The sequence below is a fragment of the Scylla paramamosain genome, chromosome 2 (genome assembly GCF_035594125.1).
Source record: "Scylla paramamosain isolate STU-SP2022 chromosome 2, ASM3559412v1, whole genome shotgun sequence".
In the NCBI taxonomy this organism is placed as follows: Eukaryota; Metazoa; Arthropoda; class Malacostraca; order Decapoda; family Portunidae; genus Scylla; species Scylla paramamosain.
The window spans coordinates 24,459,615-24,485,423 of record NC_087152.1 but is presented as its reverse complement, the minus strand read 5'-3'; the positions used below and the strand labels follow the sequence as shown (position 1 = coordinate 24,485,423).

Here is a 25,809-nt window from a genome sequence, read left to right as displayed (position 1 = left end):
CAGACTTAGATTATGACACTAAACATCCTGTTATAATACCCAAGGGTCCTCTTGCCAAGCTTTTGATAAGATTTCAACATAAATTTCTGAAGCATGCAGGTGTTGACACTGTCATTTCATCTCTAAGGACCAACTTTTGGATCATAGGAGTGAGAAGACTAGCTAAGACAGTAGTGATGGAGTGTTTAAGCTGCCGTTGTCTTGATTCTAGACCATGCAGCCAACCTGTGGCTCCATTACCTAAGGAAATAGTGACATCTGCTCCACCTTTCAGTGTCACTGGACTAGATTTTGCTGGCCCTTTGTTTTGTGCTGATTATCCTAGTAACAAGTTTTATGTTCTCTTGTTCACTTGAGGTGTTACAAGAGCCATTCATCTAGAACTCACAGAGTCACTATCCTTGTCTGACTGCCTCTTAGCTATAAGAAGATTTGTTGCTAGGAGAGGCTTACCTAGTATCATGTACTCAGATAATGCAAAGACTTTCATAGCTGCTCAAACTGAAGTACAGAAGGTATATGGTCATCTAGCCCCCAAATGGAAATTTATAGTCCCTCGGTCTCCTTGTTGGGGTGGCTGGTGGGAAAGACTCATTAGGCCAGTTAAACTTGCCTTAAGAAAGACTCTGAACCAAAATTATGTAAGTAAGACTGAATTAGAAACCATACTAGTAGAAATAGAGTCATCCATCAATTCAAGACCCTTGACCTATGTGAGTGACGATCCTGACTCCTCTCAGTATCTTACCCCCTCACATTTCCTCCTAGGTAGGGTGCCTCACAGTAAACCCTCACAGGATTTAGAACCACGTATAGTAACTTCCAAGGATTTGACAGAGAGGGAGGCTAGAACATTTTTGGAAAGTCTGGAGTAATAATTATATAACCAATTTACCTCAAGTTGTCAAAGGATTCACTCATAATTGTAGTTTGTCTAAGGGTGATCTTGTGTTGATCAAGGAGGATAACATTCCAAGACTGAAATGGCCTCTTGGAGTTATAACTGATGTTTTTCATGGTAAAGATGGACTTGTAAGAAGTGTAAGGTTAAAAACAAGTAAGGGAGAGATTACTAGGCCTATCCAACGGTTGTTTAACTTAGAAGTAACTAGATCTGATGACATTGATCTCTCTTGTAGGCCTATGATCTATAATAACCCTGATGTTAATGGAAATTCATGTGATGAGGACACCAGTTTGTCTGTGGATACTGTTAGTGATGATAATGTGATTTCTAAGACTAGATCTGGTAGAATAATCAAGGTTCCTGCTAAGTTAGACTTATAAGATGATGAAGTGAAGATTGTAATATGTGTCATTAAGTTTAAGTTTAAGGATTTTTGTAAGATTTACATATATATTCTTAAGATAGGTGGCTTTAACGCCTCCTATGGGGGGAGAATGTTAAATCTAAAATAACCTCAATAGTCTTAATTTTATGAGTGTTGTTCTAGTTTCTTAAGTCTCCCTCAAAATGGACGGCCAAGCTCTCGTTTTCGTTTACTGTCACATAGTCACGTTCCTATAATGTGCCAGTATTTCTTGCTGCTGTGTTTCTAGTCCTAAATAAGGGGCTTTAGCCAAGGAAAAGAACTTTAGTAATTTATGTTCATAAGTATTACATTTACTAAGTATAAGTTTATAAGTCAAAACTCATTGTGTGATAGTTTTTGTAGTTTTGTAAGAATGTACTGAGAAAGGAAGAATTAGAGCTGTTGACAAACATGATGGCGTCTCACTTAGCCCTAGAATCTTCTCCTATTTCCGAGTTCTGCACGATGGAGAAATAGACATTCTTCAGTCCCTAAGTAGCTGAAAAACACTCATAATATACGTTTCTGTTGAAGTCTTTTTGTTTTCTATAATGGGTACTTTGCATGTTTATCGTTTTGGTACCTAACAAAAAACATTCAACATACACGATAATGTTTATTTGTTTTCCCATATAGGGTGTTTTCCATGCTTTATAGCGTTTTGGTGCCTAATCCGGTCATAAACACCTGAATGCCACGTTTTTGGTAATGTCGTCTCGTTACCCAATATGGAGTGCATGAATTTTGACGTTTTGATACCTAAGAAGGTCAAAAACATTCAACACACATATTTTTGCTTATGTTCATCTGTTTTTTCAGAAACGTTTTAGTGTTATTGTAAGAAAGAGGCTATCAAAAAAAAGACATGATTTTCATGAACTTGTTTCGTTTTCCAGTATGTTTTGTTTTCCATGGTTATTAGCTCTTTGGTACGTAAAAAGCTGAAAGGCCTTCAAAATACACGCTTTTTGTTAATGTTGTTCACTTATCCCATGAAGCGTGTTTGCATGCAGTTTAGAGTTTTGGTACCTAACAAGCTGAAAAAAAGTCATAAGTTTAAAGACATTTTTTTTTTCTTCTTCTTCTTCTTCTTCTTCTTCTTCTTCTTCTTCTTCTTCTTTTTCTTCTTCTTTTTTTTTTCTTCTTCTTCTTCTTCTTCTTCTTAAAGGAGGCTTTTCTATCATATTAAAATACATATAATTTCTAATTATATGTATTTAATCGTTTTGGTCCATAACATAATGGTAATCAGTCACGATACATGTTTTTGATAATGTCGTTCTCTTTCTCTATATTGATTGATATTGATGGGTTTTAGCGTTTTGGTGCCTAAGAAGCTGAAAAAAAACACTCACAATACGGAAGCTAAAAAAGAAAAAAAAAAAAAAAAAATACATAAATAAAGAACGCGATATTGATAAACATGTTTTGTTTTCCAGTATAATATTTTTCTCATGCTTTTCAACGTTTTGGTACGTAAGAAGATAAAAACAGCCAAAGGATGCTTTGCATACACATTACATACATACACATGCATACACATTTACAACCTAACGACCTAAAAAAATAATTTTTTCATTTTTTTTTTTTTCTTCTTCTTATGGGGATCTTTGTATGCATTTCAGCGTTTTGTTCTTTAAAATGATGGCAATTACTCACAATACACGTTTTTGGTAAAATGTTTTTTGTTTATCCATATAAAGTCGTATTCATGTGATTTAGCGTTTTGGTACCTTTAAAGCTGAAGAAAAAAAAACTTTCATAATTTGTGTTTTGGTACCTAACAACCTCAAGGCACACAAGATACACGTTATTTATAATGTTATGTTTCTCCGTAAAGGGTGTTTTGCATGTGTTTTTACGTTTTCTTGAGTAAAGAAGCTCAAAAACACTTTTTGGTAATATTGTTCATTTTTCCATAAAGAGAGGTTTGAATGCTCATTATGTTTTAGTACGTTAGAAGCCCAGCAACACTTATAGTACACGTTTTTAGCATTGTTGTCCTGATTATTCTTATTGGGTGCTTCGCATGCATTTTGGCGTTTTCGTCCTTACCAGTTTGGTGATCACTCATAATACGCGTTTTTAGTAATATTGTTCTCTTTCTATATATAGATTGCTATTCATGTATTTTAGCGTCTAGGCAACTTAAAAAAACCTCATACGTTTCTGTTAGTATCGTTTCAATTCCCATTTTGGGAACTGCATACATTTATTTTTTTTGCGTTTTGGTACTTAACAAGCTCAAAAAAAAAAAAAAAAAAAAATCAAAAGACACGTTTTTGATATTGTTACTTTGTTTTCCTATATAAGATGTTTTCCATACTTTTTATCGTTTTGGTGTACAATATGCTCATTAACACCCAAATGACACAAATATGATAATATAATCTTATTACCAAATATGGGGTGATGGTGTAAGAAGCATGCATTTTTGCGTTTCGATAAATAACAAGCTCAAAATCACTCAAAACACAATTTGAAGTATTTGTAATGATATTTGTAATGTTCCTTTTCTCTAGAAAGGATGTTTTGTATGCGTTTTAGCGCTTTTATACGAGTACGTAAAACCTCAGAAAAAAAAAGCGATTTTGAAGGACTTGTTTTGTTTTCCAATATTACTTGTTTTCCATGCAATTTATTTATTTATTTTTTTATACCTAAAATGCTGAATAGCACTCAAAAGACTCGTTTTTGGTAATGTTTTTTTTTTTTTTTTTCATATAAGGTGCTTTATAGGCACTTTAGCTTTTTGGAACCTAGAATATTACACGTTTTTATCATTGTTGTTCTAATCATTCTTATAGGGTGCTTTGCATGCATGCTGGGGTTTTGATATTATGATAGAGAACTACCTTAAGACTTATTGTGAATATAATTATAATTTTCGAGGTACCAGAGAGGAAAATAACAGTTAATTATGGGTAATGACTGCTATTGTTTTTAGTGGGGAACTGCCGCGGTGGAGTTAATTTGGTGTATTTAATATGGGAATTGGAAACTTTGATGTCTACTTGGTACATCTGACGGTTTTGGCTGGCAGAAGCAGATCGGGACTGGTGGTGGTGGTGCAGATTGTGCTTCCCGCACCTAACACGGGACTTACTCTAAGGTGTTGTATGTTAAGTTAGTTTGCTCAAGTGTAGGGTCTGGCTGGAGTTTTTCTATCTAGAGTTATTTAGCATTTTGTGTACTTGTAACAGGATTAGGTATATTGGTGGTAAATTGCTTTACTTAAGCTGTGCCTGTGATGCCTGTTGGCAGTTGGTGATACCGGGTTTAGGCGTGACTGCATGAATCGCGAGTAATGGTGATAGTGTTTTGTGTTTTTCCATATATTAGGTTAAAGATATTAGGTGTAAGTGTTCTCTATACATTTAATTATATATAGATAAAAAAAAAAAACTCACGTTTGTTGTGTTATCTCCTGAGTCTTACTGAAATAATGAAGATTGGAGTGTGAGCCGAACCTAGGTAAAGATTTTGTCTGGTTTCGTGTCTGTGCGCCTGTCCACCCTCGTTAGGAGGAGTGATGGCGTAACAATATATATTTCGGTAATCACTCATAATAAATGTTTCTGGTAATGTTGATTTGTTTCTCCATGAATTGTGCTATTTGTGTGTTTTTGTAGCTAAGAAGCTGAAAAGGTTAAGTACTAAAACGTGTCTTGTTAAGTACCAAAACGTTAAAATATATGCAAAGTACTCTATATAAGGTAATGAGACGAGACTACCAGAAACGTGTCATTTGGGTGTTTGAGCGTATTAGGCAGGAAAACGCTGAAAAAAAAGCATGAAAAACACGACTTATTGGAAAACAGATTAACATTATCAAAAATATGCATTTTGGATGTGGTTCTGTTTGTTAGGTACCAAAATGGTAAAAATGCATGCAAAATACCCAATATAGGAAACGAAAAAAAAAAAAGTATTATTATTATTATTTTTTTTTTAGCTTCTCAGATACCAAAACGCTAAAACACATGAATAGCACTCTCTCTGGGGAAACAGAACATTACCAAAAACGTGTATTATGTGAGATTGCCAACATGTTAGGGACATAAACGACATATTGCATATAAAACACCGTAAAAGAAGAATCAGATCAACAATGCTGGAAACGTGTAATATGAGTGTATTTGATATTATTATGTACCAAAATGCAAAAAAGAAAAAAAAATGCTTGGAAAGTATCCATTATGGGAAACAAAACGATATGAATAGAAGCGTGTAATATGATTTTTTTTTTTTTCCATCTTCGTAGCTACCAAAACGCTAAAACACATAATTCCACTTTACATGGTTACACAGATTTTCTAAAAGGTCTATTATGAACGATTACCATCATGTTACGGACCAAAACGGAAAATAATGCATACAAAGTAGCCGATAAGAAAAATCTGAACAACAATGCTAAAAACGTGTAATATGATTTTTTTTTTCAGCTTAAGTACCAAAACGCTAAAGTGTATACAAAGCATATTTTATGGAAAAAAAGGAGTATTACAAAAAAAGAAAGTGCTTTGTTTGATTTTCAGCTTCTTAGACACATTATAATGAAAAAATAAATAAAAATCTAAGTGTTTTTGAACTTCTTTCGTACAAAAACGTTAAAACACACACAAAACACCCTTTCTGAAGAGGTAGCACAACATTACCAAAAATGTGTCTTTTAAGTGTTTTTGAACTTTTTAGGTATCTAAACGCCCAAATGCATGGAAAGCACCCGATATGAGGTAATAAGACGATATTGCATGAAACGTCTTATTTGGGTGGTTATGAACATATTAGGCATAAAAAAAGCTAAAAAGCATGATAAATATCTTATATTAAAAAAAAATTAACATTTTCGAAAATTTGTATATTGAGTGCTTTTATTATTTATTTATTTATTTATTTATTTTACTTATTTATTTTCTTTTCTTACGTGCCAAAATAGTAATGTACTCAATTTAGGAAACGAAAATATATTAACTGACACGTGTATTATGTTTTTTTTTTCATCTTCTTAGGCACGAAAACGATAAAATACATGAATAGTACTGTATATAGGGAAACAGAACATTACGAAAAACCTGTATCACGAGTGATTACCGTCATCTTAGGGGCAAAACGCAAAAATTAATATGAATCACCCTATGAGAAAAATCATATCAACGATGTTAAAAACGTGTAATATAAGCGTTTTTCGGCTTGTCAGATACCGAGATACTAAAGTGCATGCAAGGCACCCTATATGTGTTAAAGAAAACAATATATCGAAAAAATTGTTTTTTTTTTCGTGCTTTTCAGCTTCATACGTACAAAAATGCTAAATAGAATGGAAAAGACGTTATATTGGAAAAAAAAAAAAAAACAGCTTTATAAAAATCGTATATTTTCAATGTTTTTGAGCTTCTTACGTAAAAAAATGGTAAAACGCGGAGAAAAGACTCTTTCTGAAGAAATAGAACAAAATAATTTTTTTGTGTGTGTTTTTGTTAAGTACCAAAACGCCAAAATATATACAAAGAACCTTGTATCCCTATATATATATATATATATATATATATATATATATATATATATATATATATATATATATATATATATATATATATATATATATATATATATATATATATATATATATATATATATATATATATATATATATATATATATATATATATTGGAAAGCGAAACATTATCGAAAACGTGACTTTTTAGTGTTCTGAGATTATATACGCACCAAAAAAAAAAAGGACATATGCAAAAAATCCTCTCCGGTAAAACAGAACATTATGAAATATGTGTTTTCTTAATTTTATTTTATTCTATTTTATTTTATTCATTTATTATTTATTATTATTATTATTATTATTTTTTTTTTTTGGTGTCTGAGCGTTTACAGCTTCTTAGCTATCAAAATGGAAAATGTGTTTGCGAAGTACCTAATATCGGAAACGAAGCGATATTAACAAAAACATGAATTACGATTTTTTTTTTTTTTACAGTTTTTAGGTATCAAAATGATAAAACACATAAATAGCACTCTATATGGAGAAACCGAACAACATTACCAAAAACTTGGATCACCACCATCTTAGGGACAAAACACCAAAATGCATACAAAGCACCCTATAAGAAGAATCGTAAAAAGAAATCCTATCCTATAGAATCCTAAAAAAAAAAAAAAAAAAAACGTGTAATATTAGTGTATTAGTGTATTATATATATATATATATATATATATATATATATATATATATATATATATATATATATATATATATATATATATATATATATATATATATATATATATATATATATATAAAGAGGAGGCAGTAGACACCTGCCGAAACGATAATTACTCCCAGTGAGGTCTAAAGCACTGTTCATGGTGTGCTGTGAACTATCATTAAACACAGCTGTGACCTCACTGAACGTTTCCCTTTGTGTCTCACAACACAAGGGGGCAGTCACAGCCTGCCCTCTAAAGACAACTCTCTTCCTCCACACGAAACTACAAGCACCTAATAACACACACACCCTTCACTCAAAAATTTTAAACTCATGGCGACTCCTACACCAGCCTCGGAGTCCCCATCTGGGGAGGGGACCATAAATGTCCCCAGGTCGGACTGCCTTTCCGTCGACGACCCTAAGTGTCTTGACACCCCCCTCAACTTTTTCTTCATTAACTTCTGCAACATTCGCGGTCTAAGATCTAATTTTCAATCTGTAGAACACCACCTCTCCTCTTCTAAACCTCATCTTCTTTTCCTCACTGAAACTCAGGTGTCTGAGGCAACTGACAGTAGCCCCTTTTCTGTTTCCTCCTACTTTCTCTATCCTCATTTTCGATCCAAAGCTGGATGCTGCGTTTATGTGCGCAATGACTTAACCTGCTCTCGTGCCCACGCTCTTGAATCTTCCGAGTTTTCCACCATCTGGCTACGACTACAGAGTCATTCTCATACTAAATTTATCTGTGCTGTATACCTCTCTCCTAACTCCTCTGACTATAAGAAATTCTTTGACTACTTAACTTCCAAAGTGGAGCACATTCTGATCCTCTTCCATTTTGCAGAGACCTCCATTCTTGGAGACTTCAATGTTCACCACCAGCTTTGGCTTTCCTCTCCCTTCACTGACCATCCTGGTGAACTAGCCTACAACTTTGCTATCCTCCATGACCTAGAGCAATTGGTGCAACACCCTACTCGTATTCCTAACCGTCTTGGAGATACGCCCAACATTCTTGACCTTTTCCTGACCTCTAATCCTTCTGCTTATGTTGTCACCCTTTCTTTTCCGTTGGGCTCCTCCGATCACAATCTCATATCTTTATCTTGTCCTATCACTCCAATCCCTCCTCAGGATCCCCCTAAGCGAAGGTGGTTCTGGCGTTTTGCCTCTGCTAATTGGGGGGACCTGAGGAGGTATTTTGCTGATTTTTCTTGGAATGACTACTGCTTCCGTGTCAGAGACCCGTCTTTGTGTGCTGAGCGCATAACAGAGGTGATAGTGTCTGGCATGGAGGCGTACATTCCTCACTCTTTTTCTCGTCCTAAACCTTCTAAACCTTGGTTTAACACAGCTTGTTCTCGTGCTATACATGATAGAGAGGTGGCCCACAAAAGGTACTTAAGCCTTCCATCACCAGAATCCCATGCACTTTATATTTCTGCCCGGAACCATGCCAAGTCTGTTCTCCAACTAGCCAAAAACTCCTTCATTAACAAAAAAATGTCAAAACCTTTCAAGATCTGACTCCCTTCGTGATTTCTGGCATCTAGCCAAAAAATATTTCCAATAACTTTGCTGCTTCTTCTTTCCCTACTCTATTTCAACCAGATGGCACCACTGCTATCACATCTATTTCTAAAGCTGAACTCTTTGCTCAAACCTTTGCTAAAAACTTTACCTTGGACGATTCTGGGCTTGTTCCTCCCTCTCCTCCACCCTCTGACTACTTCATGCCACCTATTAAAATTCTTCGCAATGATGTTTCCCATGCCCTCGCTGGCCTAAACCCTCGGAAGGCTTATGGACCTGATGGGGTCCCTCCTATTGTTCTCCGAAACTGTGCCTCCATGCTTGTACCTTGCCTAGTCAAACTCTTTCAGCTCTGTCTGTCAATATCTACCTTTCCTTCTTGCTGGAAGTTTGCCTACTTTCAACCTGTTCCTAAAAAGTGTGACCGCTCTAATCCCTCAAACTACCGTCCTATTGCTTTAATTTCCTGCTTATCTAAAGTTTTTGAATCTATCCTCAACAGGAAGATTCTTAAACATCTATCACTTCACAACCTTCTATCTGATCGCCAGTATGGGTTCCGTCAAGGCCTCTCTACTGGTGATCTTCTGGCTTTCCTTACTGAGTCTTGGTCATCCTCTTTTAGAGACTTTGGTGAAACTTTTGCTGTTGCCTTGGACATATCAAAAGCCTTTGATAGAGTCTGGCACAAAGCTTTGATTTTCAAACTACCCTCCTACGGTTTCTATCCTTCTCTCTGTAACTTCATCTCAAGTTTCCTTTCTGACCGTTCTTTTGCTGCTGTGGTAGACGGTCACTGTTCTTCTCCTAAATCTATTAACAGTGGTGTTCCTCAGGGTTCTGTCCTGTCACCCACTCTCTTCTTATTATTCATTAATGATCTTCTAAACCAAACTTCTTGTCTTATCCACTCCTATGCTGATGATACCACCCTGCACTTTTCCACGTCTTTTCATAGACGTCCAACCTTTCAGGAGGTAAACATATCACGCAGGGAAGCCACAGAACGTCTGACTTCTGATCTTTCTAAAATTTCTGATTTGGGCAGAGCAAACTTGGTATTGTTCAATGCCTCAAAAACTCAATTCCTCCATCTATCAACTCGACACAACCTTCCAGACAACTATCCCCTCTTCTTCAGTGACATTCAACTGTCCCCCTCTTCTACACTGAATATCCTCGGTCTGTCCTTTACTTATAATCTGAACTGGAAACTTCACATCTCATCTTTAGCTAAAACAGCTTCTATGAAGTTAGGTGTTCTGAGACGTCTCCGCCAGTTTTTCTCACCCCCCCAGCTGCTAACTCTGCACAAGGGCCTTATCCGTCCATGTATGGAGTATGCTTCACATGTCTGGGGGGGGTTCCACTCATACTGCTCTTCTAGACAGGGTGGAATCAAAAGCTTTTCGTCTCATCAACTCCTCTCCTCTAACTGACTGTCTTCAGCCCCTCTCTCACCGCCGCAATGTTGCATATCTAGCTGTCTTCTACCGCTATTTTCATGCCAACTGCTCTCCTGATCTTGCTAACTGCATGCCTCCCCTCCTTCCGCGGCCTCGCTGCACAAGACTTTCTTCTTTCTCTCACCCCTATTCTGTCCACCTCTGTAACGCAAGAGTTAACCAGTATTCTCAATCATTCATCCCTTTCTCTGGTAAACTCTGGAACTCCCTGCCTGCTTTTGTATTTCCACCTTCCTATGACTTGAATTCCTTCAAGAGGGAGGTTTCAAGACACTTATCCACCAATTTTTGACCACTGCTTTGACCCTTTTGTGGGACTGGCATTTCAGTGGGTATTTTTTTATTATATTTTTGTTGCCCTTAGCCAGTATCCTTCCTACATAAAAAAAAAAAACAACGTTCTCGAAAATGTCTCTTCAGTGTTTTTGAGCTTTTTACGTACTAAAACGCAAAAACACATACAAAACACCCTTTAAGGAGAAACAGAAGAACATTACCAAAAACGTGTATTATGATTGATATCGAAAATGTTCTGGACCAAAACGTCAAAATGCATGCAAAGCACCCTATAAGAAGAATCAGAATACCTATGCTAAACTTTCAAACGCATACAAAATACCTTTTCTGGAAAAGATGAACATTACCAAAAACGTAGATTTTGAGTGTTTTTAAGCTTATTATTGAGAAAACAGTAAAATGCATGCAAATCACCCTGTATAGGATACCATTACGACATTACCAAAAAAACGTGTCAGTTGGGTGTTTATTAGACAACAAGACGTTAAAAGGCATGGAAAACATCCTTTATGGAAAAAAAAAAAATATCGAAAGAGTATTTTGAGTTTTTTTTCTTTTCTACGCACAAAAACGCTAAAACGCATAAAAAAAACAACCATTCTGGAGGAACAGAACAACATTATGAAAATTTTGTATTTTGAATGTCTTTGAATGTGTTAGGTACCAAAACGTTTATAATGTATGAACAATAACCATTATGGCAAACGATACAATATTAATAGAAACGTGTATTATAAGTGTTTTACAGCTTGTGACCTACTAAAACGCTACCTACCAAAACACATAACTATCGCATGATAATATAACAAAAAAAATAAAAAATAAAAATTCCAAAATTGTGCATTAAGAGTGATAACCATGTTTGGGAGGAAAACGCCAAAATTAATATAAAACACCCTACAAAAAATATAAAAAAACACTCATTCTGGAGGAACAGAACAACATTATGAAAAACTTGTATTTTGAGTGTCTTCGAACGTGTTGGGTACCAAAACTCTTATAAAGTATAAACAATAACCATTACGGCAAACGATACAATATCAATAGAAACGTGTACTATAAGTGTTTTAGAAAACGCTAAAACACATGACTATCACTTGATAAGATAAACAAAATAACATTACCAAAAGTGTGCATTAAGAGTGATAACAACCATGTTAGGGACGAAAACGCCAAAATGCATACAAAGCATCCTACAAAAAAAAAAAAAAAAAAAAAACGTGTAATATGACTGTTTTCTTTTCTGCATATCTCTTTAGGTATGAAAACATTAAAGTGCATACAAAACACCTTTATGAAAAAAAAGACGTATTTTGAATGTTTTTTTTTGTGTGTAAAAAGAGTGAAAAACACACTCTGTTGGAAAACAAAACAAATTAATTAAAATAGTGTATTTTTTGTTTTTTTTTGTACAAAACTAAACCGTATACAAAAAAAAAAACTTTTCAGGAGAAATAGAGCATTACCAAAAACGTGTGTTTTCAGTGTTTTCGAGGTTGTTAGGTATAAAATACCAAAATGCATACAAGGAACCGTATATGGGGTAACGAAACGATATTACCAAAAATATGTCATTTAGATGTTTATGGACGTATAAGGCACCGAAACGCAAAAGAAAAGAAAAAAAAAAAAATAATAATAATAATGGAAAACTCAATATTTGGGAATAAAAACTAATATTGTCGAGAATTTTTTTTTTTTTTTTTAAGCTTCTTAGGTTACAAAACGGTAAAAATGCATATAAAATAGCCGATATGAGAACAGAAAATAAAGAAACGTATATTATGACTGTTTTACATTTTCTTTGATAGTAAAATGCTAAAACACATGCATAGCACTCTATTTAGAGAAACAGTGCGACATTGCCAAAAACGTGTATTATAAGTGATTACTACCATGTTAGGCACAACAACGCCAAAATGCATGAAAAAACACACTATAAAAAGAATCAAAACAACAATGCTATCAGGGTGTATTATAACTGTTTTTGGGCTTTTCCGGTGAGAGAACGATAAAGCGCATGCAAATTTGTGGGAAAAGGAAACATTACCAGAAATATGTTTTTTGAGTGCTTTTCACCTTCTTACCTAGCAAAAAAATAAAGGCATGGACAACACTTTATATGGGAAAAAAAAAAAAAAAATATTAAGATTGTCTTTTCAGTGTTTTCAGATTCTTACGTACAAAAACTCTAAAACACATGCAAAACACCCTATCTGGAGAAACAATGTGAGTTTTGAGTGTGTTGTGCTTGTTAGGCATCAATACTCTAAATTGCTTGCAAAGTACCTTATATAGGGTAACTAAATTATATTACAATAAACGTATCATTTGGTTGTTAATGAGCATATTAGGCACGAAAACGAAAAAAAAAAACAAGAAAATATATATATATATATATATATATATATATATATATATATATATATATATATATATATATATATATATATATATATATATATATATATATATATATATATATAAGTCGAATAATACATGAAAGACATCTTTCACATATAAACAGATGAAAAGGATGTATTTTGAGTATCTTTGAGCCTATAAGGTACTAAAAACGCTTAAAAATGCATGGAAACTACCATCAAGGAAACGAAACGATATTAACAGAACAGTGTATTATGAGAGTTTTTCCGTTTCTCTCTTACCTTTGTTACGAAAACCCATGAACACCACTTATATGAATAAAAGAACACTATTTCCAAAAAAAAATATATATATATTATGAGTGATTACCAGGCACCAAAACTCCAAAAATGTATTCAAGACACCCTATGAGAAGAATCGGAACAACTTTGCTAAAGGAACGTATATGATGGTTATTGAGCTTGTTAATACCAATATTCCATATTGCATGGAAAACAAACAAACAAACAAAGCAACTTTACCAAAATCGTGTCTTTTGAGTGTTTATGAGCTTCTTACGTACAAAAACAGTAAAATGCATAGAAAACAGCCTTTCTGGAGAAAGAAATTAACATTAACAAATATGTTTTAAGTGATTTTGAGATTGTTATGTACCAAAACGACAAAATATATGGAAAGCACCCTATATGGGTAAAGGAGGCAATATGGCCAGAACCATGCCATTTGGGTGTTTATGTGGGTATTAGGCATGAAAACGTTAAAAAGCATGGAACACATCCTGTATTAAAAAAGCAAAACATTACCGATCACGTTTTTTTCTTTTTTTGTGTGTGTTTTTTTGAGTTTCATTAAGTACCGAAATGCAAAAAAATACATGCAAAACACCCTTTACGGAGAAACAGAGCAACATTATGTAAAACGAGTGGTTTGAGTGCCTTTGAGCTAGTTAGGTACCAAAAAGCTAAAAAAAAAAAAAAAAAAAAACATGCATGCAAATGCCTAAATATATGACAGAAAACGATATTAACAGAAACGTGTGTTATGAGAATTTTCAGTTTCTAAGGCATCAAAACTCTAAAAAGGGATGAACAGCACTCTATATGGAAAAGGAGAACAAGATTACCAAAAACGTGTATTATGAGTGACTACCATAATGGTACGGACCAAAACACCAAATGCATTTAAAGCACAAATGCATTTAAAGAATCAAACAAAACTATGCTTAAAAAAACAAAATATGATATTTTTTTTTGTGTGGCTTGTTACATACCACAAGATTGCAAGGCATATAGGAAAAAAAAAGTACAAAAACGCTAAAACGAATATAAAACACCTTTCCGGAGAAAGAGAATTACATTACCGAAAGCGTGTTTTTTTAGTGTACTTTATCTTCTAAAGCATTAAAACGACAAAAAAAAAAAAAAAAACTCATAAAGAACCCGAGATGGGGTAACAAGACGATGTTACCAGAAAGATGTCATTTGGGTGTTTATGAGCGTATTTGGCGCTAAAAAGCTAAATACCATGTAAAGCACTCTATATGGGAAAAGAAATTAACATTAACGAAAATTTGTATTTTGATTGTTTTTGAGCTTGTTAGCTACCAAAAAGGCAAAAATGCATGGAAAGTACCCAATATGGGAAACAAAACGATATTAACAAAAAACGTGTATAATGAATGTTTTTCAGCTTCTTAGGTACAAAAACGGTAAAACACATGAATAGCATTCTATATGCAGAAACAGAACGACATTACCAAAAACATGTATTATGAGTAATTACCACCACGTTAGGAACGAAAATGACAAAATGCGTGGATAGCACCCAATAGCTTTTGCGTTTATTAGCTAATAAAATTCTTCAAGGAAATAACTCTATATGGGGAAAAAAAAAATACAATACCAAACCTTGTGTTTTTTTGTTCAGTTTTTACGTACCGAAACTTAAAAAAAAAAAAAAAACGTGGAAAACACTCTATATTTGAAAACAGAACTTCATCAAAATCGTATCTTTAGATTGTTTTTGAGCTTCTTACGTACTGAAACGCTCAAAAGCATAGAAACATATTTTCTGGAGCAGCAGAACATTAACAAACACGTGTGTTTTGACGGTTTTTGAGCTTGTTAGGTACCAAAACGCGAAAATAAAAGGAAAGCACCACATATTGGGTAACGAGACAATATTGCCAGAAACGTGTCATTTGGGGTTTTATGAACGAATTAGGCATTAAAACGTAAAAAAAAAAAACGTAGAAAATATCCTATTTGTGAAACGAAAAAAAAAATATCGAAAAAATTTTTTTTTGAGTGTTGTTGAGCTTATTACGTAGAAACAACAGAACATTAATAAATACGTGTTTTTAAGGATTTTGAGCTTGTTAGGTAAAAAAAAGTGCCAAAATGCATATAAAGCATCCTATGTAAAGTGGCGAATGCATACATATACACATACATATACATACATATACATACAACAAATTTCCTAAAAATGAGTAATATGGGGTTTTATGGGCTTTTCACGTTAAAGTATGCAATGCACTTTTATAGAATAAGAAAACAAAATTATCAAAACACAAAATTACCAAAAACATGTGTTTTAAATACTTTTCAGTTTCTCACGTACTGAAACACACACAGACACAAAAAAAAATAAAAAAAAAAAAACATGGAAAACACGCAATATTAAAAAAAAAAGTGAAAAACTTTTTTATATTTTTTTTTACCTTCTTTCATATAAAAGCGCTAATTCGATTACAAAACACCCTATCTCGATAATGAGAACAATATTACCAAAAAGGTGTGTTTTGAGTGTTTTTCAGCTTGTTAGGTATCAAGACGTCAAAATGCATTCAAAGTCATGATATAACTACAAACGAGCTTGCTCCAGCGATTCGGCCACAACGAGATTGTTGCCACAACGAGATTGTTGCCTCAAAGCAGCCACAGCGAGACTGGTGCCTCGATAAAGCCACAAAGACATTGTTGCCTCGATGCAACCACGACGAGATTCTTGCCTCGATGTAGCTACAAGGAGGTTGTTGCCTCGATGCAGCCACAACGAGTTTGCTGCGTCCATGTACCCACAAAGCGATTGTTGCCTCGATGGAGCCACAACGAAGGGGTTGGCTTGACGCTGCCACAACGAGATTATTGCCTGGAGGTAGCCACAACGAGGCGGTTTGATCGATGCAGCCACAACGAGCTTCCTGCCTCGATGAATCAACAACGAGATTGTTGCTTAGATGCAGCAACAACGAAGAAGTTGGCTCGGTGTAGCCACAAAGAGATTGGCGCCTTGATTCAGCCACATTGAGATTGTTGTCTCGATGCAACCACAACGAGATTGTTACCTTGATGTAGCCAAAATGAGGTTGTTGCCTGGATGCAGCCAGACGAGATTGTTGCCTCAATACAGGCACAACCAGGTGGTTGGCTCGATGCAGCCATAATAAGACTGTTGCCTCGATGCAACCACAACGGGCTTTCTGCTCCGATGCAGATATTGCCTCGATGGATCCGCATCGAAAGGGTTGGGTCGATGCAGCCACAACGAGATTGTTGCCTTGATGTAGCCACAACGAGAGTGCTGCTTCGATGCAGCCACAACGAGATTCTTGCCTCGATGCAGCAACAACGAAGGAGATGGCTCGATGCAACCATAACGATGTTGTTGCCTCGATGCAGTAACAACGAGAGGGTTGGCTCGATGCAGCCACAGGGAAATTGTTGCCTTGATGCAGCCACAACTAAGGGGTCAGACACAACGAGATAGTTGCCTCGATGCAGCTAAAACGAGTGGCTCGATGGAGCCACAAGGAGATTGGTGCCTCGATGCAGCCACTATGAGCTTGCTGCCTTGATGCAACAACAACGAGACTGTTGCCTCGATGCAGCCAGAAAGAGATAGTTGCCTCGATGCAGCCACAAAAAAAAAATGGTGACTCGATGCAGCCACATAGAGATTATTGCATCAATGCAGCCACAACCAGATTGTTGCCTCGATAAAGCTACAATAAGGTGGGTTTCGCGATGCAGTTACAACGAGATGTAAACACAATGAGGGGGTTGGCTCGATGCAGCCACAACGAGATTGTTACCTCGCGTCAGCCACAGCGAGCTTGCTGCCTCGATGCAGCTAAAACGAATTTATTGCCTCGATCCAGCCACAACGAAGGGGTTGGGTTGATAGAGCCACAATAAGATTGTTCCTTCGATGCAGCCACGACGAGTGGGTTTTCTTGATGAACCATAACATGATTGTTGCCTCAATGCAGCTACAACGAGCTTGCTTCCTCGATGCAGCCACAACAAGGGGGTTGGCTCGATGCAGCCAAAACGAGATTGTTGCTTATATGCAATCAGAGAGGTTGTTGCCTTGATGCAACCAGAACGAGTTTATTACCTCTTTGCAACCACGACGAATAAGTTTGGTCAATGCAGCCACAAAAAGATTGTTACATCGATGCAGCCACAACGATCTTTCTGCCTCGATGCAACCAAAACGAGATTGTTGCCTCGATATTGCCACAACAAAGAGGTTGGCTCGATGCATCGACAACAAGAATGTTTCTTCGATGCAGCCACAGGGAATTTGCTGCCTAGATGAAGCCACAACGAGAATCTTGGTTCGATTCAGCCACAACGAAGGTGTTGGCTCGATACAGCCATAACGAGCTTATTGCCTCGATTCAGCCGCAACGAGATTATTGCCTCGATGCAGCCAGAACGAGGTTGTTACCTCGATGCAGCCACAATGAGCTTGCTGCCTCAATGCAGCCACAACGAGATTATTTCATTAATGCAGTCACAATGAGATTGTTACATCGATGCAGCTACAAACGTGATTGTTGTCTCGATTCAACCACAAATAGCCACAACGAGATTCTTGCTTAGATGCAGCTTGCTGTTTCAATGCAGCAACAATGAGATTGTTGCCTTGATGCAGCCACAAAGAGGGGGTTTGTGGATACACCCACAAAAAGATTGTTGCCTCCATGCAGCCACAACGTATGGGCTTGCTCATGGATTGATTCCTCGATGTAGTTACAACGATATTATTTCTTAGATGCAGTCATTTCTTGTCTCGTCACAGCCTAACGAGCTTCCTGCCTCGAAACAGTCACAGCGAGCTGGTTGGATCGATACAGCCACAATGAGGTTGTTCCTTCGATGCAGCCACAACGAGATTGGTGCTACGATGCAGCCAGAACACGTCTGCTGGCTCAATGCAGCCACAACAAGATTGTTGCCTCGTTACAGGCAAAAACGAGATTCTTGTCTCGATGCCTCAACATCTTGATTTGTGCCTCGATGGAACCACAACAGGTTGTTACATTGATGCAGCTACAGTGAGGTTTCTGTCTCGATGCAGCTACAACGAGATTGTGTCCTCGATGCACCCACAACGAGCTTCCTGCCTCGATGCATCCACAACGAGATTGCAATCTCGATTCAGCAACAACGAGAGGGTTATCTCGATGCAGTCCGAACGAGATTTATGCTTCGATGCAGCCACAACGAGATTTTTGCCTTAATGCAGCCACAACAAAGGGGTTGGCTTGATGCATCCATAACAAGATTCTTGCCTCGATGAAGACTAAACGAGATTGTTGCCTCGATGCCACCGCAACAAGGTTGTTGCCTCGATTCAGCCACAACGAGGTTTTTACTTCGATGCAGTCACAACGAGCTGATTGGCTCGATGCAGCCACAACGAGGTTGTTGCCTCGATGCAGCCACAACGAGATTGATGCCTTAATTCAGCCACAACAAGATTGTTGCTTCGATTCAGTCACAAAGATATTGTTGACTCGATGCATCCACAAGGAGGGCGGGTTCGCTTGATGCAACCACAACGAGCTTGCTGCCTCGATGCAACCATAAAGAGGGGGTTGGATGTTGCAGCCACAACGAGGTTGTTTGCTTCGATGCAGTTACAGCGAGCTTCCTGCCTTGATGCAGCCACAACGAGCTTGCTGCCTTGATGTAGCCACAACGAAGGGATCGGCTCGATGCAGCCACAACGAGATTTTTGCTGTGATGCAGCCACAACGAGCTTGCTGCCTCGATACAGCCACAACGGGATTGATGTCTCGATGCAGCCACGAGATTGTTGCCTTAGATGCAAGCACAACGAACCTATTTCCTCTATGCAGCCACAACAGGATTGTTAACTCGATGGAGCCATAATTAGATTTTTTGCCTCGATGCAGCCATAACGAGACTGTTGCCTCGATGCAGCCCCAATGGGATTGGTGCCTCGATGCAGCCGCAACAAGGTTGTTGCCTCTATGTAGCCACAACGAGATTGTTTCCTCGATACAACCAAAACAAGCAGGTTATCACAATGCAGCCACGACGAAATTGTTGCCTCGATGCAGCCAGAACGTGCTTACTACCTTGATGCAGCCACAACGATCTTGTTGTCTCGATGCAGTCACAAGGAGCTTCCTGCCTCGATGCAGCCACAACGAGCTTGCTGCCTCAATTCAGCCACAGCAATAGGGTCCCTTGATGCAGCCGCAACGAGCTTGTTGACTCGACGCATCCACAACGATATTGTTGCCTCGACGCAGCCTGCAAGAAGGGGTTGGATCGATGCAGCCTGAACGAGATTGTTGCCTCGATGCACCCACAACGAGGTTGTTGCCTCGATGCAGTCACAACTAGCTGGTTGGCTTGATATATATATATATATATATATATATATATATATATATATATATATATATATATATATATATATATATATATATATATATATATATATATATATATATATATATATATATATATATATATTTTTTTTTTGGCGATCTAGTCCCTACATCAAAAGCAACCAATATGGGAAAAAGGAAACAGTATTAACAAAAACGTGTACTTTAAGTGTTTTTCAACTTCTTATCTAACAAACCGCTAAAGCGCATGGAAAACACGTTATATTGGAAAAGAAAACAACTTTATCAAATTCGTGTCTCTTGAGTGTTTTTGACCATTTTTCGTACAAAATTTCTAAAACGCAAACAAAACCCCTCTTTCTGAAAAAAAAACAGTAAAAAAAAAACATGTGTTTTTATAGTGTTTTTGAGCTTGATAGATATCAAAACCCCAAAATGCTTTGAAATCACCCTATATAGGGTAACGACACTATATTTCCAGAACTATCGTTTGCGTGTTTATGAGCGAATTAGGCACAAGAAATGATAAATACATGTCTTTTGAGTGTTTCTGAGGTAAACATGTATGAAAAGTACCTAGTATAGGAAATGAAAACGATATTATATATATATATATATATATATATATATATATATATATATATATATATATATATATATATATATATATATATATATATATATATATATATATATATATATTATGAGTGTTTTTTTCTTTTTTACAGATTCTTAGGTACCTAAACGCTAAAACACATAAAGAGCACTCTATATGGAGAAAGAGAACATTACGAAACACGTGTATTATGAGTGATTACCACAATGTTATGGACCAAAACGTAAAAATGCATGCAAAGCACCATATAAGAAGAATCAGAGGAACAATGCCAAAAACGCGTATTATGAGTATTTTTTGGGCTTGTAAGGCACGAAAAATACTAAAGTGCATGGAACCTTCCTACGTACCAAAACGCTAAAAAGCATGTAAAACACGCTAGGTATACTGGAAAACAAAATAAAATAAAAAAAAGATATCGAAATCATGCATTGTGAGTATTTTTTTAATTTCTTTCGTACAAAAACTCTAAAAGGCATACAAAATGCTCTTTCTGGGGGGAAAAAAAAAGTTCAACATTACCAAACAAGTGTGTTTTGAGTGTTTTTTTTTTTTTTTACTTGTTAGCTATGAAATCGCCAAAATGCATGTAAAGCACCCTACATGGAGTAACGAGACGACATTAACAGAAACGTGTCATTTTGGTGTTTATAAGCCTATTAGGCATCAAAACGCAAAAAAAAAAAAAAAAAAAAGGAAAATACCGTTTACTGAAAATAAACAGCATTTTCGAAATCTTGTCGTTTCAGTGTCGAGTCTTGAGCTTTTTTACGTACAAAAAAGCCAAAACACATGAAAACACCCTTTAGAAAATAACAGAAGAACATTATGCAAAATGTGTATTTTGAGTGTCATTGATTTTGTTAGGTACCAGAACGCTTCAAAATGCATGCAAAAAAAAAAAAAAACCCAGTGTGTGAAACAAAACGATATTCATCGAAACGATATTCATAGAAACGTGTGTTATGAATATGTTTTTAGCTTCTTATCTATCAAAACGCTAAAACACATGAAAATCTTTTTTTTTTTTATATGAATAAGCAGAATAACATTACCAAAAAGGTGTATTATGAATGTTCACCACGCTATAAGAAGAATCAGAACGAGAATGCTAAAAACGAGTAATGAGAGTGTTTTGAACTTGTTAGGTACCAGAACGTTAAAGTGCAAACATGGATGGCATCCTTTATGGGAAAAGAAAACAATATTACCAAAAATATGTGTTTGAGGTTCTATCATCTTCTTACGTGCCAACACGCTAAAATGTATAAGTATCCAATATGGGCAACGGAACGATATTAAGAGAAACGTATATTTTTATTGTTTTTCTATCTATTTATTTTTTTTTTAGTTTCCTAGGTACCAAAACGCTAAAAATACTTGAAAAGTACTCTATATAGAGAAAGAGAACAACATTACCAACAAGATGTATTATGAGTGATTACCACAATGTTACAGACCAAAATGCGAAAATGCATGCAAATCATCCTGTTGGAAGAATCGAAACAACAATTCTAAAAACGTGTTATATGAGTGTTTTTGAGCTTGTCCAATACCAAAATGCTAAAGCGTACGCGAAGCACCTTATATGGTAAAAGAAAATAATATTACCAAAAACATGTCTTTTGAGTGATTTTGAGTGATTTACATACCAAAAATATGAAAAAAAAACGCTATTTTGAAGAACAAAAAACTTCTATCAAAATCGTGTCTTTTGAGTGTTTTTGAGTTTCTTAGAAAAACGGAAAAAAAAACAACATAGAACAACAGTATAAGAAATGTGTGTTTTTTTTGAGGTTGTTAGATCCCAAAACGGCAAAATGCATGGAATGCACTCTATATGGGTTAAAGATACGACATTACTAGAAACGGGACATTAGGGTGATTATGTGTGCATTAGGCACAAAAAAGATAAGGATGGAAAATGCCCTATATGAGAAAATAAAACAACATTATCGAAATAGTGCCTTTTGAGTGTTATTAGGGCTTTTTTATTTACATAAAAACGCATGCAAAAAAAAAAAACCTGTGCTGAGAAACAAAACATTATAAAAAAAATGAAAATTTTAATTGTCTTTGAGCTTGTTAGGTACCAAAAAAAAAAAAAAATGCAAGCAAAATACCCATAATTGGAGACGAAACGATATTATCAGAAATATGTTTTTCAACGAGTTTTTCACCTTTTTATCTAATATAACGCTAATACAAAAATGAAACTTTATATAGTTAAACACAACATTATCAAAAACGTATATTATGAGCGATAACCACCATGTTAGGGACCAAAAAGCAAAAATGCCCATATGAAGAATCAGAACAACAGTGCTAAAAGCGTGTAAACGCTTACTAACTTACAAAAAAACAAAAATCCTTTCGAGAAAAGAAAAATATTACCCCCAAAAAAAGCGTGTAGAGTGCTATTAATCTTGTTAGTTATTAAAACAGCAAAATTCATGCAAATCACCCTATATGGAGTAACGAGACCATATTATGAGAAACGTGTCATTTAGGTATTTATGAGCGCATTAGGCAGCAAAATGCTTAAAAAAAATTGAGAACTTATATGAAAAATATAAAATATTATGGAAAAAGTTCCTTAAGAGTGTTTTTGAGCCTTTTAGGTACCTTTCTCACTTTCTCACCAGACGCAAGGTAGGCAATGCCTGTCAGTGTCCGGCATCTACGAATCTTCTCCAAAGGTCTCTATCCATGAAATCCTCATCTCTGGTTATTTCTTGTAGATTTCTTCCTCTTCGTTCAGTAGCTTCTTCAACTCACTGCATCCATCGCTTCCTAGGTCGTCCCACCGGCCTCCTGCCTAGAGGAACCCATTCCAGAAACTTCCTTGCGTATCTTGTATCTTCCATTCTTTGGACATGTCCATACCATCTCAATTTGTTCTTTTCAATTATCTTCAGTACAGATGTTATCCCTAATCTCTCTCTGGTTTCTTCATTTCTAATTCTAGCAAGTCTGGTCACACCTCGGATCATTCTCAGAACTCTCATTTCTGCTGCTTGTATTTGTGAAGATGTTCTTGTTGTCAGTGTCCAAGTTTCTGACCCATATAGAAGTACTGGTCTTAGTATTGTTGTAAATATTATGGTTTTAGCTTTTGTTGGAATATTCTTATCTTTAAGTATGGGATACAATGCACTGACATTTGCATTGTACTTCTGTATTCTATTTAAAATTTCTATATTCTGTCTGTTTTCCTCGTCGAAAAGTACTCCCAGATAACAAAATTTGTCGGTCTGCTTCAGTTTAACGTTTTCTATGTAAATATTACATTCCTCCTTTATTCTGCCAACTTTCATTATTTCTGTTTTTTGTTTGTTCATTCTCATTCCTTTCCTATTTAAGACATCATTCCATCTTGTCATGGCCTCTTGAAGATCTTGTTGGCTTCCTGTCACGACAGCGACATCGTCTGCATAGGCCAGCGTGATCTCTTTATCCTCCCTTACACACACTCCTTTCAGGCATCTGTCCATGTATATAATGAATAGCAAAGGAGAGAGCACTCCCCCTTGTCTCACTCCTGTCTTAATGCTAAACCATTCACTCTCCAGCTCTCTGTTCTTGACTCTGCTCTCCGTGTTCTTATATTATACTCTTAATTACTCGTATCAGTTTAGAGTTTATGCCGTAGTCTTGATGTTGTAAGACTCTCCACAAGCAATCTCTTCTAATTCTATCAAAGGCTTTTTCCAGATCTATAAAAGCCACATATTTATCAATGCTCCACTCCCAACTCTTCTCCATTATCTTCTTTAAAGTGAACACTAGATCTGTCGTGCTCCTATTGGGCCTGAAACCATACTGCCATATTCCTAGTTTCTCCTCAACACAGGTTCTTAATCTTTTCTCAACTATTCTTTCATACAATTTTCCAACATGAGATAACAGGGATATACCTCCATAATTTGCACAATCTGTTTTACTGCCTTTCTTATATATTGGACATACTATTGCTTTGTGCCAGTCATGGGGCACTTTCTCCTCTTTCCACGCATTACTGAAAATGTACCTCATCCACTCTACACATTCTTCCCCAGCAGCTTTAAATAGCTCTATAGGGAGCTCGTCGTCCCCTGGGGCTTTGCCGCTTCTCATCTTCTTTAGTGCCTCCTTCACTTCCTCTATACTGATCTCATTTGGGTTCTCTCCTTGTTCCTCCTGTATATCTAGATTCCGCTCTTCATCCACTTCCACATCCTCCACATTTAGAAGTTCTTGGAAGTATTCTCTCCATCTTTCTTCAATCTCCTGTGTTTTTGTTAGTAGTTCTCCTGTTTTGTTTATTATTGCATATGTTGATTCGCTATTTCCTTTCCTATAGTTCTTAGCCATGCTATACAATAATTTTCTTGTTCCTTCTACGTCTCTCTCTAGATCTTGACCAATCTTGATCCACATGTCCTCCTTGGCTGCTCTTTTGGTTGCTTCTGCACTGTTTCGTTTATCTACGTAATCTTCTCTATCTTCAATGTTTCTTGTTTTCATCCATTTTCTGAAAGATCTTGTTTTTTCTTTGACTGCTTCCTTAACATCATAAGTCCACCATGCAGTACTTTTCTATTTGGTTCCATATTTGATTTTAATACCAACTGTCTCCTCAGCTGCCCCATACACAGTGTTCTTGAATTTATTCCATTGTTCTTCTATGTTCATTTCTTCCAATTCCAGTTCGGTTGGTTTACGTAATGTTACCAGTTGCCGCAGTGCTTGCTTCTTCTCTTCGTCCTTGAGGTTTTCCAGTTTGAATCTCTTTTGCTTTTTCTTGACTTTTTCCTTTGGTTTTACAGTTTTCAATTTAGCCACCACCAACCTGTGGTCAGAGTCTAAGGACACAGATGGTATGGTCCTAACATCTTTAAATATGTTTTTCTTGTTGGTGAGAAACAGGTCAATCATTGACCTCTCAGTATATCCTTGTTGTGCTGCATTCCACCGATACCATGTCCATTTATGGCTCTCCTGATGTTTATAATAAGTATTCATAATGGACATGTTATTCATCACACAATAATCTATTATTCTTTCTCCCTCCTGGTTCCTTTCTCCAATGCTAAACTCTCCGATGACGTGCTCTACTCCATCTCTATTTTGTCCGACATGTCCATTCATGTCTCCCATGACAATGACATTCTCGTGATGTCTTATTGTTTCTGTCATTTCCTGTAGAGTTTCATAAAACTGCTCTTTCTCCCTCAGACTTCTGCCCTGTTGTGGAGCATATGTTTGGATAATGCTAATTTTTGTCTGTTCTATAGTTAACGTTATACCCAT

General features: G+C 36.1%; 1 protein-coding gene across 1 annotated transcript; it reads right to left on the bottom strand.

The window, feature by feature from the left end:
* Positions 1-73: 73 nt before the first annotated feature.
* Positions 74-25,809, bottom strand: LOC135107242 (craniofacial development protein 2-like). Its single transcript, XM_064016904.1, has 2 exons — positions 25,125-25,809; positions 74-240 (listed from the first exon to the last, which is right to left on the bottom strand). The coding sequence occupies exons 1-2, from the start codon at positions 25,807-25,809 to the stop codon at positions 74-76; spliced, it is 852 nt and encodes a 283-aa protein (XP_063872974.1).